The sequence below is a fragment of the Aedes albopictus genome, chromosome 2 (assembly GCF_035046485.1).
Source record: "Aedes albopictus strain Foshan chromosome 2, AalbF5, whole genome shotgun sequence".
NCBI lineage: Eukaryota > Metazoa > Arthropoda > Insecta > Diptera > Culicidae > Aedes > Aedes albopictus.
In genome coordinates this window covers 418,787,659-418,804,955 of record NC_085137.1, presented here as the reverse complement: position 1 = coordinate 418,804,955, position 17,297 = coordinate 418,787,659, and the positions used below count along the sequence as shown (strand labels likewise).

At 43.5% G+C, this 17,297-nt stretch overlaps 1 protein-coding gene across 1 annotated transcript; it reads left to right on the top strand.

The window, feature by feature from the left end:
* The first annotated feature begins 373 nt into the window (after positions 1–373).
* Positions 374–16,983, top strand: LOC109417815 (pre-mRNA-processing-splicing factor 8). Its single transcript, XM_019691989.3, has 7 exons — positions 374–529; positions 793–1,807; positions 1,889–2,014; positions 2,452–3,313; positions 3,388–4,212; positions 4,288–4,480; positions 12,705–16,983. The coding sequence occupies exons 2-7, from the start codon at positions 801–803 to the stop codon at positions 16,841–16,843; spliced, it is 7,152 nt and encodes a 2,383-aa protein (XP_019547534.1). The 5' UTR covers positions 374–529; positions 793–800; the 3' UTR covers positions 16,844–16,983.
* Positions 16,984–17,297: the final 314 nt, after the last annotated feature.

Here is a 17,297-nt window from a genome sequence, read left to right as displayed (position 1 = left end):
TCGATTCAAATCATAGTCACGGAAACATATTCGCCCAATGCTAAAAGGACTAAGTTTGGCCAACCACCAACTAGGTGGCGGTAGTGAGCAAACGTCAAACTCGAATAAAAACTATGCACGGTTGGGCAGTTGGCCAACTCAGTAACAAATTTTGTTACTGAACTATCAAATTTTGAAAAAGACCGTTAAATCGGTGTCGATGAGAATTATCAGAGTGTTACGTCTGTTTGTCTGTGGTTTTCCCATAATCTTTTCGTTCTGGCGATAGGCCCTTTTCAAATGTAACGTGAGAAATGCACAAACAATATCGCACAGACCTTAACGCCCACCCGGCCCAAAAACGCGCACAGCTGTCAAAATCCCCGAAAAAGGAGAGTGTGTTGGTGCGCTCGTGAAAAAGTTGAACATCGCAAAAACGTTTTGCTGGAACGCGTTTTGATCTGTGAAATTTTTCCATTTTTCCACGGAAAACCTCCACCAAACCAATGCTAAATCAGTGAATTTTGTGCATTAGCGGACGCCAAAACCGGTGAGTATGAAGTTTCGTGCGAGCGGATGTTATTTTACGCGAAAATAGTGTGAATTTTTCGCATCGCGGCCGGCCTTCGCCACCCAACCAAAAGCCAGACAGAAATGGCCGACCTTTCAGTCGAATAAAATTTTCGGTTTTGCATTCGACGCAAATTGAAATTGTTTTGAATGCTGGGTTCGAAGTCGATTAAAATTTAGAAAAAGTAGATGGTTTATATGATTTATTGATAAAAATTCATAAACAATGTTTTGCAATTGCAGGAACAACAATGGCTCTTCCGCCGTACATGATTCCACCCAATCAATGGGCCGCACATATGATGGCCCAACAGCAGGCCTTCGCGGTGCAGCAAGCTCAGGCTCAGCAGCAGCATCAAGCGGCTGCAGCTCAGATGCATGCGCAGCAGTTGGCCGCAACGCAGATGCAGATACCGCCCCCGATGGGGCACATTCCGCCGCCGGGGCCACCCAAGCCGGATCCGGTTCTGTCGGAGGAAAAACTTATGGAGAAGGCTCAAAAGTGGCAACAGCTGCAAACGAAGCGGTTTGCCGAGAAGCGGAAGTTTGGATTCATCGATGCCCAGAAGGAAGACATGCCGCCGGAACATATCCGGAAGATTATCAGAGACCATGGTGACATGACCAGTCGGAAGTACCGTCATGACAAGCGAGTGTATTTGGGGGCACTGAAGTATATGCCTCACGCGGTCATGAAGCTGCTTGAGAATATGCCCATGCCGTGGGAACAGATTCGGGACGTTCCGGTTCTGTATCACATCACCGGAGCGATTACCTTTGTGAACGAGATTCCTTGGGTGATTGAACCGGTTTACATTGCCCAGTGGGGCACTATGTGGATTATGATGCGTCGAGAGAAGCGTGATCGTCGTCACTTCAAGCGGATGAGATTCCCGCCGTTCGACGACGAAGAACCTCCGCTGGATTACGCGGACAACGTACTGGATGTGGAACCGTTGGAAGCCATTCAGATCGAATTGGACACCGAAGAAGATGCCAGTGTGCACGATTGGTTCTACGAGCATCGACCGTTGATCGGAACACCGTATGTAAACGGGTCGACCTACCGGAAGTGGAATCTGGCGTTGCCTCAAATGGCCACGCTCTATCGATTGGCCAACCAGCTGCTGACCGACTTGGTGGACAGCAACTTCTTCTATCTGTTTGATCCTAAAAGTTTCTTCACGGCCAAGGCGCTGAATATGGCTATTCCGGGAGGACCGAAGTTCGAGCCGCTCATCAAGGACCACAACGTTGGGTAATGCTGATATTAGGAATTGTTGTCTGGAGAGAGGACGATAATTTCATGGTACTTTTCTTTTTCTCTGTATCGTTTCAGGGACGAAGATTGGAATGAATTCAACGACATTAACAAGATCATCATCCGTCAACCGATTCGAACGGAGTACAGGATCGCTTTCCCGTATCTGTACAACAATATGCCGCATTTTGTGCATCTTTGCTGGTGAGTTTTATGCTTCCGAAGCGATATTTCGTGTTTTGAATTTTTGTAAACTTATGCTACACCGAACAAAAACGTATTCAGCATCATGTAGAATCATACGATTAGCGCCACCGCTTACGAGGAATCGTACCGCTGTAGATCCAAGGTCATTCCATATTCCCGGTGGCAGAACAAATCAAAGTCGAATAAGAACCAACTTACTACCACACCGCAATTATGCCAACCAGCATAATATCACATTTTTTAATTCAGTATTTTTCCCAACTTCAATGTGTTCATCGACTGTGATCTGCATGTTGATTGCTTACCGAAGTGCTATGGAAGCAATCGTTGAGGATCACGAACAGTTTTCCGTTTTTCTTCCCAACCCAAGCTGTTGGAACCCATTTCTATTCCCGTGTGTAATAGATCTACGCTTCTTGTATCTCCCTTCCCAGGTACCATACTCCGAACGTGGTCTTCATCAAAACCGAAGATCCGGATCTGCCGGCGTTCTATTTCGATCCGTTGATCAATCCGATTGCCCATCGTCACGCTGTCAAGTCCGCTGAACCCCTGCCGGATGATGACGAGGAGTTCACTCTGCCGGAAGAAGTTCAGCCGTTCCTTCAGGATACCCCTCTTTACACGGACAACACAGCGAATGGAATATCGCTCCTGTGGGCCCCTCGTCCGTTTAATATGCGCTCGGGACGCTGCCGACGAGCCATTGACATTCCACTGGTCAAGAACTGGTACAAAGAGCATTGTCCTCCTAACCATCCGGTCAAAGTTCGGGTCAGCTACCAAAAGCTGCTCAAGTACTACGTACTGAATGCGCTGAAACATCGTAAGCCGAAACCTCAGAAGAAGCGCTATTTGTTCCGCTCGTTCAAGGCGACCAAGTTCTTCCAAACCACCACGCTGGATTGGGTGGAAGCTGGGCTCCAGGTGTGTCGCCAGGGTTACAACATGCTGAATCTGTTGATCCATCGTAAAAATCTTAACTACCTTCATCTGGATTACAACTTCAACTTGAAACCGGTGAAAACCTTGACCACGAAGGAGCGTAAAAAGTCTCGTTTCGGTAATGCGTTTCATTTGTGTCGGGAGATCCTGCGTCTGACCAAGTTGATCATCGATTCCCACGTGCAGTACCGGTTGAACAACGTGGATGCGTTCCAGCTGGCCGATGGACTGCAGTACATTTTCGCTCACGTTGGCCAACTGACCGGAATGTATCGGTACAAGTACAAGCTGATGCGACAGATCCGCATGTGTAAGGATTTGAAGCACTTGATCTACTATCGGTTCAATACGGTGAGTTTCATAGATTCCACTCGTAGAATTTTGAGAGTTCCTGAACTCAACATCAATCTTTTCTATTTTCGTAGGGCCCCGTCGGAAAAGGTCCTGGTTGCGGTTTCTGGGCTCCCGGATGGCGCGTCTGGTTGTTCTTCATGCGTGGTATCACCCCACTGTTGGAACGTTGGTTGGGAAATTTGCTCTCGCGTCAGTTCGAAGGTCGTCACTCGAAGGGCGTTGCCAAGACGGTCACCAAGCAGCGCGTCGAATCGCACTTCGATCTGGAACTGCGTGCCTCGGTCATGCACGACATCGTCGATATGATGCCCGAAGGTATCAAGCAAAACAAGGCCAGAACCATCTTGCAGCACTTGTCGGAAGCGTGGCGCTGCTGGAAGGCCAACATCCCCTGGAAGGTACCAGGACTGCCAATCCCGATCGAAAACATGATTCTTCGGTACGTCAAGATGAAGGCTGATTGGTGGACCAACACTGCCCACTACAATCGGGAACGTATCCGTCGTGGCGCCACAGTCGACAAAACCGTTTGCAAGAAGAATCTTGGACGACTGACACGTCTTTATCTGAAGGCTGAACAGGAACGGCAGCACAACTACCTAAAGGATGGTCCGTACATCTCTCCCGAGGAAGCCGTTGCCATCTACACTACAACTGTCCACTGGCTAGAATCCCGCCGATTTGCGCCGATTCCGTTCCCTCCGCTCTCGTATAAGCACGACACCAAGCTGCTGATTTTGGCCCTGGAACGATTGAAGGAGGCGTACAGCGTCAAGTCGCGTTTGAACCAGAGCCAGCGCGAAGAGCTGGGATTGATCGAACAGGCCTACGATAACCCTCACGAGGCCCTGTCCAGAATCAAGCGTCATCTGCTGACGCAGCGTGCTTTCAAAGAGGTTCAGTTTAAAACACCTCTAATCGCTTTGAACCCGTTTGAATAATTTTAGTATTTTTTTCTTATCTTTTCGCAGACTGGAATCGAATTCATGGATTTGTACAGCCACCTCATTCCGGTGTATGACGTCGAGCCGTTGGAGAAGATCACCGACGCCTATCTGGATCAGTACCTGTGGTACGAGGCGGACAAACGACGACTGTTCCCACCGTGGATTAAACCGAGCGATACGGAACCACCACCACTGCTGGTGTACAAGTGGTGCCAAGGTGAGTTTCAACAATGTTTTGTACCATTTTTTGATTCGTTTTTCAGGAGTGGAAAGCTATCTAATAGCTCACTTTCAGAAGCATATTGCGGGCGTGTGCTTTGTGACAATGAGATTTGGTTCGAAATCATCCCCTTGTTGCAAACCTCACGCTTGCGGTAGGTTGTACAACAGCTAGGAGAACGTGGAACAGTCGGCGTCGTAGGGTTTGATTAACACGTGTGAAATGTCGCTAGAAAGACGAATCGGTCAGTAGATGATCATCTCTCGATGTGAACAGATGCTTGACCCTTGGGAATTAGATAAAGCAATGTCTGTGGTTGAAGCGGCCGCGAGATAAGATTGACCAGAAAGCGAAGAAAGCAAATTCAAAGTGACAGCTCTTGTTGGGTTCGAACTCGAACTTGCATATTGCCTATGTCGTACCAGGTACAGTAGAAACGAAACAAAGACCAACTCTCATCTAGCGATTACGATAGCAGTTTGGTAACCGTGCCTGGTGCATCCTTCGCCGATGTTAGGTACAGAGTCCTCTTATCAGTTATTATTATTATTATTATTATTATTTATTAAAGAGGTTTTAACTTAGGTCATTCGCCTCTGCCAGTAATGTGGTCCTTAGTTGTAGACGATCTTTTAAGAAGCTTGAAGGAAAGAGGTTTCGAAGTTGTGGGCTTTGCAGACGATATAGTCATAATATTGAGAGGAAAGTATGCCAAAACTGTTTCGGAAAGAATGCAAAGGGCCCTAAACTATACACATTCATGGTGTATTAGGAAGGGTATTAGGATCAACCCGTCAAAAGTCGTAATTGTCCCTTTCACTAGGAGAAGGAAGATCAACCTAATAGCTTTTCGGCTTGGGTGGATACAAATTCATCAAAGTGATCGAGTCAAATACATTGGTTTGATTCTGGATGCCAAACTGAACTGGATTGCTCAAATTGAGTCCGTGATAGGTAACGCAATAAGTGCGTTCTCGTTATGCTCCAAAACTATTGGCAGAAAGTGGGACTTGAAACCAAAAATGATAATTTGGATTTATACTGTCATAATCTGCCCAAAAATGACGTATGCTTCGTTTGTCTGGTGGCCAAAAACAAAAGAGGCTACCATGCAATCAAAACTTGCGAAAATTCAACAGCAATTCCATTGCTGTTACAGGAGCGATGCGCAGCACCCCATCAAAAGCTTTAGATGCTATTCTCAGTCTGCTACCTTTGCACGAGTACCTGCAATTAGAAGCATAAAAGGAATCGTTGAGACTTAAACGAGTTGAAAAGATTATGCCAGGTGATCTTGTAGGTCAACTAAGCATTTAACAATACTTTCAAAATAGGCGAGTCATGAAAATGGTTAAGGACTGGATGAAACCTGTGGAGAATTATGATGTTCCGTATAAGTTGCACGAAACAACTAGTGCTGATTGGGAAGTCGGAGGTCCCACTGCTCGTCAAGGATCAATCAAATTCTATACTGCCCATAACTACATAACAGTCACATTCGACAAAAGTAGGCATTAAGGTGGCCCACACTTATATGAGAAAAACAAAAGTTTCGAAAAATGCCAAGTCTTACCTCCTAAATCAGTTTTTTTGGACTCCCAGGAGTTACGTTCAAAATTTGAGCAAAATCGGTTGAGCTTAAGGCGAAACTGGATCCATTTCCTCACTTTTTGGTTTTTGATTTTTTATTAAATAACGAAGCGATATTTTCAAAATCGGTTTTCGTGCACTTGTAGAGTATGGATCAGGGTATCTTCTGATTTTTTTACGCGAGAGAAAATGTTTTTCGTTTTTGCAGAAACCATTTTTGAACAAAATTTCACTAAAAAATGGTTTCTGCAAAAACGAAAAATATTTTCTACAGCGTAAAAAATTCAGAAGATACCCAACTAACATTTATTGTGAATGTAAACGTCAACAAAGCGTCCTCAATACGGCTTGATGCTGAGTTACTGTGTTGTACATATAGATGGAAGCTTCTATGCAAGCCCTATACCAATGAATCTGGCGAACTTAATCAGCATGTATATGCTGTGCGAGAAGCTTCTATGCCACCAAGTCATAGCTCTTTTCTCGGCTCCTATGTAACCACTAACTGAATAACATCTTGAGAAGGCGCTTTTTCAGCCTTTTCGCAGTTGTTAAATAATAGTTATACGGCATCCCCAAATTAAACGTTTAAATATAATTAGGTTATGGATACCATGACGCAATACATGTGGAACTGGAATTATCACTTTTAAAATTGAATAATTAAAGTACTTGCCGCTATTTGGAATTGAACTCCCGATCTCCGTATCCACTGGTCCCGATGATGTCCTCGCTGCCACACTGCTATATATAAATAACATAGAAAATAGCCCGTTTTGTTTTACTCCAGACAAGGCTTCATAATTGTGCCACAAGAAACCTTACCCAGCTTCATCTTGCTGCAAAAGCTTGTGAAACGTCAAACGCAATAATGTTTACATTGAACAAGCTGTGTGATTGCGCCAACAGATTTTATACTTCATTACATTTCATTCTTCACAGCTTCTAGCTGAAAGAGTGCTCTTTAAACGGCTACGAAGCGCTGCTGTTTTGTGTTTTGGCAACATTACAAAACGTACTGTAAGAAAGCAGCTGTTGTAGTGGCTGGGACTCTTACTCGATTTGCACATCTTCCGGAAAATCTTCCGGCATTGAATTAAAGTGCAATAAAAGCAACCCAAATAATTTCACAGCACAGAAATGGATAGCTGTAAAGAATTTGTGTAGTAGCTATATATTCCGCTTAAAGTTTGTTTTGACAATAATGTTTACATCCGACAAGCCGTGTTGGTAAACCAACAGTTTCTTTATTACAGATTGTAGCAGTAATGAAATCGCATAACGGCCTTTAAAGCGCTGCTGGTTTGGGGATTTGTCAGTATAAAGAATTGTACTGTATAGTAGCAGCTGTTTTGTTAGTGGGGACTGCTATACGATGTGTTCAAGTTTTCACATCTTCCGGGAAATCTCCCGGAGTTGGAATAGAGTGGAGTAAAGGCAGCCCCAGTGACAAGCAATGGATTTCCGAAAACCGAGTTTGGTAGCTGGATGGTGCTTGTTTTGCAGTCGTGTATTAGCTTATGCTTTATATTTGACTAGCTTTCCCTTTATTCAGCGTTGACTGCTTTTACTCGATGGTTACACAACAGAAAGCAAATGACTGAAGCTTATAGCGCTGAAAATGTTAGTTGGGTACCCTGATCCATACTCTACATGTGCACGAAAACCGATTTTAAAAATATTGCTTCGTTAGTTTATAAAAAATCAAAAACCAAAAAAATGAGAAAATGCTTCCAGTTTCGCCTTAAGTGGGCGCTCAAAAGGCTTGAAGTTGGTATGGGAAAACTTGGCCAAATGTATGCAAAAATTTTAAGTTTTCGAATTTTGCCGCTAGGTGGCGCTATAAGCGTTCAATAATCAAACCCTTCGGTATTTTTGTAGGTGACTATATGCCAAACAACTTTGTCGAAGACCGCAAAGTGATCCAACGTCTGTGAAAAAAGTTATACCCTAGGTAAAGTGAGGATAAACTTTATTGATGTTTTTCCAATACATACATGTAAAGGAATAATATCAATAATGAAATCTCAATACATTTCCTCACTTTGCCTAGGGTATAACTTTTCACACAGCCGTCAGATCACTTCGCGGTTTTCGACAAAGTTCTTTGGCATATAGTCACCTACAATAATACCAAAGGGTTTGATTATTGAACGCTTACAGCGCCACCAAGCGGCAAAATTCGAAAATTTAAAACTTCTGCATACATTTGGCCAAGTTTTCCCATACCAATTTCAAGCCTTTTGAGCGCCCCCTTAGGCTCAACCGATTTTGCTCAAATTTTGAACGTAACTTCTGGGAGTCCAAAACAACTGATTTAGGAGGTAAGACTCGGAGTTTTTCGAAATTTTTGTTTTTCATATAAGTGTGGGCCACCCTAGTAGGCATTGAAGAAAATGGAGCTGAAAGTTTGCAACTTGTGCTAGTATGTGAAAGGATTGAAATTTCAAAAATTTGCCAATAATTCAGAATTAATCCTTTGGCAATGAAATCTTCTACAGCGCTTCTTCTATGCTGGGCAAAGAGTTGTAAAAATAATTAGACCAAAATAAGATTGGCGGTACGCTATGAAGCCAGTGTGTATTCCCAGTGTGACTGTTATGCGGTTACAAACGTGAATATTTGATAATGAGATAAAATAACTTGGTATGGATGGGGCTGTCCATTAATTACGTAAGGGTTTATAGGGGGAGGGGGGGTTTGAGAAATCTTACGCGTCATACAAAAATATTTAGGTTCTCATACAAAAAATCTTACAAGGGGGGTGGGGGTGTCGAAAAATCGTAAAATTTCCCTTACGTAATTAATGGACAGCCCCTATTTATTTCACATTTTGTAGAACAAACTTGCCAAGTTCATTTGGGTAGATCAAAGTACTGATAATTTGGAGATGATCCCCGGTAATAACTCAATATTGACAATAACTGCAAATGTTACAAATATGCAGTTATGGGCAGTATAGAGATGTGTCAAAATTTGGAATAAAAACAGGAGCAGAATCTACGGCCCTGGAATACTCTTCGCTAAAACCCGAAAGAGTTTATGATGGAGTTCATTTGAGAGTTTCTGAAGAAAATCTCCATGCACGTGATAGTAAAAAAAACAAATTTGATGGAGTTATTTCAAGAGTATTATGTATTTGAAATTAATCCAGAAGTTTGTTCAAAACGTTTCTTATAACATTTCTTCAAGAACCTTTTGTTCATCTCTGAGCTCATCGATCAAACTGTTTTTTATTTGAAGAATCCATAAGTTTCATCAGGAATTTACAGATTCGTTCAATTACAGAAGTTCCTCCAAAACATTTCTGGCTACATTGTTCAAGAGTGCAGTATGAATATCTTCATTATTCTTCACAATGCTTTAGCGAGTATTCTTCTGATTTTTTTTGTCGTGGTATAGCCAGATATTTTATCTTGAATGGTTTTAAAATCTCTTCTAGAAATTCAGGATTTTTAATCGATTAAAGACTCCAGTTCCGCAAGTTTTTATTTCATGGGATCTTTACTCGAATTTTTCACGCTAAACAATGCTCCCGTTTTCATCCTACTCAAAGTAAAGGATTTAAGCGCTGTTTTATTGATTTCTTATATTTGCATTTTTTGTTGGAAGTGAGCATCTATGAAAATCAAAAGGATCAAAATCAATCGATACGGTATTCACTTGGTTTTAAATAGTGATGTACCGAATATTCGGCCGGCCGAATATTCGGGCCGAATATCAGCCTTTTTTCGATTTTGCCGAATATTCGTTTAGCCGAATATTAGATATATTATTCGACCGAATATGCCGAATAGGCCGAATAATGACTAAACATAGCAACAACACGCTGAATCAAGAATTCCATTAATTGTAAAGTGGATTTTCGGGGCATTTTATTTGAGAAAAGCTACCTTTTCTGTGATGTAAAAACGTTTCTGAAGATCATGGCTGTTAAATTGTACTTCCTTGTAAACGATCTTGCCATCCATAATAATTTCATGAGATTTTTAATAAGAAAATCGGCCGAATATCTGACCAACTATTCGGCCGAATATACGGCCGAATATTCGTTTCGCCGAATAATAAAATTTGAAATATTCGGTATTCGGCCGAAGGCCGAATAGTACTATTCGGTACATCACTAGTTTTAAATAGGTAGGATGAATTTGAAAGCATGGGATTACTAATGGCTCTCTGGACCCTATGTCGAATTTTCCATCTGTTCGAATGACAATTTTTCACTGCAGCCGATTTTTTTTTTATTTCATAATAAAATTTTGCGACGGCTCTGGCTCATTTCAGTTTAACTTGAGTCAAACCGCTACAGTTTGTTAAATAATTCATCAATTAAAATGTAGGTGTCACATGTACGATATGTATGATGAGCTAGTATTTTAATATCGTCATTCACAATGAGCTATCAACAAATTTTTTGAAAATAGGATAATATAGTTAAGGCTTCTTAAATTGAACACTTTCTAATACAATAAAGTATTATTCAAACAGAGCACAAACTCTGGAGTTTAGCTAGAAAATATACATTGATTTTCTCGAGAATTCATCAAATGTTCAGTATATATTTTTAATTTTTCAATAATTTTGAGGTCACTATTCAGTCACTATTTAGTCACTCTTTCAATGATTTCAGTCACTAAAGTCACTATAATTTTGCCACCTGAACGCTACCAGCAGCCCTGACTGGCCTAGTAACTGGACACTGCCCGAGCAGGTATCACTTGAAAAATATTGGCCAGATTAAGAGTGATATCTGTCGTGTCTGAATTACGGAACGTGAAACCTCGGAACATCTGCTTTGTAGTTGTGGTGCTTCATACACGCGCAGGCAAAGATTTCTAAATAGTGGCTGCTTGCAACCCAGTGAGATCTGGTCTGCAGAACCTGGGAAGGTCTTGGAGTTTATAAATTCGACGCGTCGTGGCAGAAGCTGATTACTTGGCACATGGTAATTAGCTAGCTAGATGCGAATATCAAACGGGACATGCCACAAAAGTTCAGCATATTGGACTCAGTGGCTTAATTTCCTTACAGAGAAGGAAAAAAATCGGGATAAATTGAATAAAAGTTCCTCCCGAGATTTCTACCAAAGTTTTTATTGTAATATGCTCAAGAAATTTCTTTGAGGTTTTTTCTTGGTTTTTTACAGGAGTTTCAGCTGGGATACCTATTTCATAAAGGCTCTCGCGGGGTTTATTTTGTTGAGATTTCTCTTGGATTTTCTCCTGGAACTTCTCTCAGAAGATTCCTTCCGATGCACCCTTAAATGAAACAACACAGCGCACGAATAACTTTCACGCAGCGAGCAAAAATACAAAGGATTTTTCACTCATATTTGTGTACGATTGGATCAATACAAAAAATGTTCTGATCCGGTGTTACACAAATTTGCGTGAAAACTCTTTTGTTTTTTGGGTCGCTGCGTGAAAGTTACTCGTTGTGCTGTGTACATCGAGTTTTGCTTGTGTAGGGCATAGGATGACTCTAAGAGTTTTTCTGCATTTACTCTGGGCTTTCTCCTAAGATTTTTCCGGTGTGCCCTCTGGGTTTTCTACAGGAGCTATTGCTGATATTTCTCATTGAATTCTTTCCGTGATTTCTTTCAGAGTCAGGTTGTTCCTCATAGGTAGTTGTACCGGATTTATTGTAGTGAGACTATTTTTTTACAGCTTCTCTGCATTATTCCCAGAACTCTTTCCGGAATCTTTACCGGAAATTGTCCCGAGATTCTGGATGCTCCTTTAGGCATTTCTTTAATAGATACCCCTAGAGTTCTTGATTGATTTGTCTTTATTAAAGAGACTTTCAGCCTTCTTGTAGGTATTTTTCCGCGGGTTTTCCTCAGAATGTCGCCTGGGATAACTTACTAAATTCCTTATAAGAACTTCTCGGAGAAAAATTCCAAGGAAATCAAGTGAAATCTTACAAGAAACTCCGCAAAGTCTTATTGAAGAAATCTCGAAACCTGAGAAAAATGAGACATCTCGGAAAAAAGTGATCCCAAGAGGCAATATTAAGAACATCCAAGGAGAAACTCTGAAAACGTCATGAAATCGTGGGAGCAGCTACGGGCGCAATTCCGTGAGGAAATCCAAGAGAAATAGCGGAAAACAATGGTAAAAATTCTTAGATGAACTGTTGGAAAGCTATCCAGCAGGCCGGTCCACATTTTCAAAAATGTTATCTGATTCTCAAGTCCACCTCAATATTTTGATAATATCCAGGATAACCACTTAGTGACACACGAGAAGAAACTTTAAATAATTTTAGATAGATCTTCAGGAAAAATCAAGCGAAAAACTCTGGAAGCATATCGGAAACCCTCTGGAAGAAATATTGGGCGGTACTCCAACAGATATCCAGTGAAAAGCTTCTGCGGAAATCTGGGATAGAACTTTGATAGAAATTCCAGGAACAACTCTCAGAAATCTTGAAAGATGCTTATACTTATTTTTTGGGGATATTCATGTATATATATAAAAAAGTTATTTTTTATTTGTTATTTACTTTTTTCTGGAAAACTCTGTGGATCTTCTTTTGAGTTATGAGTAGACACCCTATAACAGGATTATACTGAACAGGCATCGGTACAGTATTTCTAATTGAAGTTCCATCATTCTTCCTCCCATTCCAGGCATCAACAATCTGCAGGAAGTATGGGACGTCTCCGAGGGCGAGTGCAACGTCCTGCTGGAATCCCGCTACGAAAAACTGTACGAGAAGATCGATTTGACCCTGCTGAATCGACTGCTGCGTCTGATCGTGGATCACAACATTGCCGATTACATGACGGCCAAGAACAACGTGGTCATCAACTACAAGGACATGAACCACACCAACAGTTACGGAATCATTCGGGGACTGCAGTTTGCCTCGTTCATTGCCCAGTACTATGGGTTGGTGTTGGACTTGCTGGTGCTCGGTTTGCAGCGGGCTAGCGAGATGGCCGGCCCACCGCAGATGCCGAATGATTTCCTAACGTTCCAGGATGTGGCCACCGAGTCGTGCCACCCGATTCGGTTGTACTGTCGGTACGTGGATCGGATTCATATTTTCTTCCGGTTCACGGCGGAGGAAGCGCGGGATTTGATTCAGCGGTATCTGACGGAACATCCGGATCCAAATAACGAGAACATTGTGGGATATAATAACAAGAAGTGCTGGCCTAGGGACGCAAGGATGCGGTTGATGAAACACGACGTCAACTTGGGTCGGGCCGTGTTCTGGGACATCAAGAATCGTTTGCCGCGATCGGTGACAACGGTTCAGTGGGATAATACGTTTGTGTCGGTTTATTCCAAGGACAATCCCAATCTGCTGTTCAACATGTGCGGATTTGAGTGCAGGATCCTTCCCAAGTGCAGAACTCAGAACGAGGAATTCACTCATAGGGACGGCGTTTGGAACTTGCAGAACGAAGTGACCAAGGAACGTACGGCACAGTGTTTCTTGAGGGTGGATGACGAGTCGTTGTCCCGATTCCACAACCGTGTTCGTCAGATTCTGATGGCGTCCGGTTCGACAACCTTCACGAAGATTGTGAACAAGTGGAACACGGCTCTGATCGGATTGATGACTTACTTCCGCGAGGCTGTGGTCAACACGCAGGAATTGCTTGATTTGCTGGTGAAATGTGAGAACAAGATCCAAACCCGTATCAAGATCGGTCTGAACTCGAAAATGCCCTCGAGATTCCCGCCGGTGGTGTTCTACACTCCAAAGGAGTTGGGTGGATTGGGTATGTTGAGCATGGGTCACGTGCTGATTCCGCAGTCAGATTTGAGATGGTCCAAGCAGACCGATGTGGGCATTACCCATTTCCGATCTGGAATGTCCCACGACGAGGATCAACTGATTCCGAACTTATACCGATACATTCAGCCGTGGGAAAGCGAGTTCATTGATTCGCAACGTGTCTGGGCTGAGTACGCTCTGAAGAGACAGGAAGCAAATGCGCAGAACAGACGGTTGACGTTGGAGGATTTGGAGGACAGCTGGGATCGTGGTATTCCTAGGATCAACACCCTGTTCCAGAAGGATCGTCACACGTTGGCCTACGACAAAGGTTGGAGAATCCGGACAGAGTTCAAGCAGTATCAGGTGCTGAAGCAGAATCCCTTCTGGTGGACGCATCAACGCCACGACGGTAAGTTATGGAACTTGAACAACTATCGAACGGACATGATTCAGGCCTTGGGCGGAGTAGAAGGTATTCTGGAACACACGCTCTTCAAGGGAACCTACTTCCCCACGTGGGAAGGTCTCTTCTGGGAGAAGGCATCTGGTTTCGAAGAGTCGATGAAGTACAAAAAGCTGACCAACGCTCAGCGTTCCGGTTTAAACCAGATTCCGAACCGTCGGTTCACCTTGTGGTGGTCACCTACGATCAATCGAGCCAACGTGTACGTCGGTTTCCAGGTGCAGCTGGATTTGACCGGTATTTTCATGCACGGTAAAATTCCGACGTTGAAGATTTCTCTGATTCAGATCTTCAGAGCTCACTTGTGGCAGAAGATCCACGAATCGATCGTTATGGATCTGTGTCAGGTGTTCGATCAGGAGTTGGACGCATTGGAGATTGAAACGGTCCAGAAAGAGACCATCCATCCTAGGAAGTCGTACAAGATGAACTCATCCTGTGCGGATATCTTGCTGTTCCCGGCTTACAAATGGAACGTGTCACGGCCGTCTCTCTTGGCAGATACCAAGGACACCATGGACAATACGACAACTCAGAAGTATTGGTTGGACGTTCAGCTCCGCTGGGGAGACTACGATTCCCATGATGTCGAACGATACGCCAGAGCCAAGTTCTTGGACTACACTACGGACAACATGTCCATCTACCCGTCTCCGACAGGTGTTCTAATCGCGATCGATTTGGCCTACAATCTGCACAGTGCCTACGGTAATTGGTTCCCGGGTTGCAAACCGTTGATCCAACAAGCTATGGCAAAGATCATGAAGGCCAACCCGGCCTTGTATGTGCTTCGGGAACGTATACGTAAGGCGCTGCAGTTGTACAGTTCAGAACCTACTGAGCCCTATCTGTCCTCGCAAAACTACGGAGAGCTGTTCTCGAATCAAATCATCTGGTTCGTAGACGACACCAACGTGTACCGAGTTACGATCCACAAGACATTCGAAGGTAACTTGACCACCAAACCCATCAACGGCGCCATCTTTATCTTCAATCCACGAACGGGACAGTTGTTCTTGAAGATCATTCACACGTCCGTCTGGGCTGGCCAGAAACGTTTGGGACAGTTGGCCAAGTGGAAGACCGCTGAAGAAGTAGCTGCTTTGATTCGGTCTCTTCCGGTTGAAGAACAGCCGAAGCAGATCATTGTCACCCGCAAGGGTATGTTGGATCCACTTGAGGTGCATTTGCTCGATTTCCCCAACATCGTGATCAAGGGCTCCGAACTGCAACTGCCTTTCCAGGCTTGCTTGAAGGTAGAAAAGTTTGGTGATCTTATCCTGAAGGCAACCGAACCCCAAATGGTTTTGTTCAATCTGTACGACGATTGGTTGAAGACAATTTCTTCGTACACCGCCTTCTCTCGATTGATCTTGATCCTGCGTGCTTTGCATGTCAACACCGAGCGAACCAAGGTCATACTGAAACCGGACAAAACTACGATCACTGAAGCTCACCACATTTGGCCAACTCTCAGCGATGAAGAATGGATCAAGGTCGAAGTTCAACTTAAAGATCTGATCCTTGCCGATTACGGCAAGAAGAATAACGTCAACGTTGCGTCTCTGACCCAGTCGGAAATACGTGACATCATTCTTGGCATGGAAATCTCTGCTCCATCAGCCCAGCGGCAACAGATCGCCGAAATTGAGAAACAAACCAAGGAACAATCCCAACTCACCGCTACCACCACCAGAACTACCAACAAACATGGAGACGAAATTATCACATCCACGACCAGTAACTACGAAACCACAACATTCAGTTCCAAAACAGAATGGCGCGTCCGAGCCATCTCAGCCACGAACCTTCACCTCCGTACGAACCACATCTACGTCAGCTCGGATGACATCAAAGAAACCGGTTACACCTACATTCTACCGAAAAACATTCTCAAGAAATTTGTCACCATTTCGGATCTTCGTGCCCAAATTGCCGGCTATCTGTACGGTGTAAGTCCTCCGGATAACCCTCAGGTCAAGGAAATCCGTTGCATTGTGATGCCTCCACAGTGGGGTACCCATCAACAGATCAACCTCCCGAACACCCTCCCCACGCACCAGTATCTCAAAGACATGGAACCCCTCGGATGGATCCACACCCAGCCAAACGAGTTGCCCCAGCTTTCCCCACAGGACATTACCACCCACGCCAAGATCATGTCTGAGAACACCACCTGGGACGGAGAGAAAACCATCATCATCACCTGTTCCTTCACGCCCGGTTCCTGTTCCCTGACGGCCTACAAACTTACCCCTTCCGGGTACGAATGGGGTCACAAGAACACCGACAAGGGCAACAACCCCAAGGGATATCTCCCGTCGCACTACGAGCGTGTCCAGATGCTGCTGTCTAACAAATTCCTCGGATTCTTCATGGTGCCGGCGCAGGCCAGCTGGAACTACAACTTTATGGGCGTGAGGCACGACCCGAACATGAAGTATGAACTGCAGCTGGCCAATCCGAAAGAGTTCTACCACGAGGTGCACCGGCCGTCACATTTCCTGCTGTTCTCCAGTTTGGAGGAAGGTGCCGACGGAAACGGTGCCGATAGGGAGGATCTCTTCGCGTAAATCCGACTGGGAGATGAATGTGAGAGCGTGCGTCTGTTTGAGTTTTACTTTAAGGTTATAAATAAATTACTTTACTATTACCTATGTAAATAGTCACTTGGCTCTTTGACGGTATCTTTAATAAAAAGTTTAAAATAATAGTGGACTGTGTCTAATGATTTTCCGAAGCATTTCTAACATTTATAAGAGAACGTTTTGCAAAACTGACTTTGTACAGGAAACTCAATAAACTAATTTTATGAGTATAGCACACAAACAAGGGACAAAATATCTTAAAATGTGGAATAACTGAATTATTTATTATCGAGTTATTACGAATAACATTAGTACAACATTTGTTATTAAAAAAAAGATCATCGTTATTGTAAATTTTACTCTTATGACTGGAAAAAAACTGTATTTTAAGTTCAGAAATGCACATGTTTTGTCCTTGGTTTGATTGATTCACGGTGCC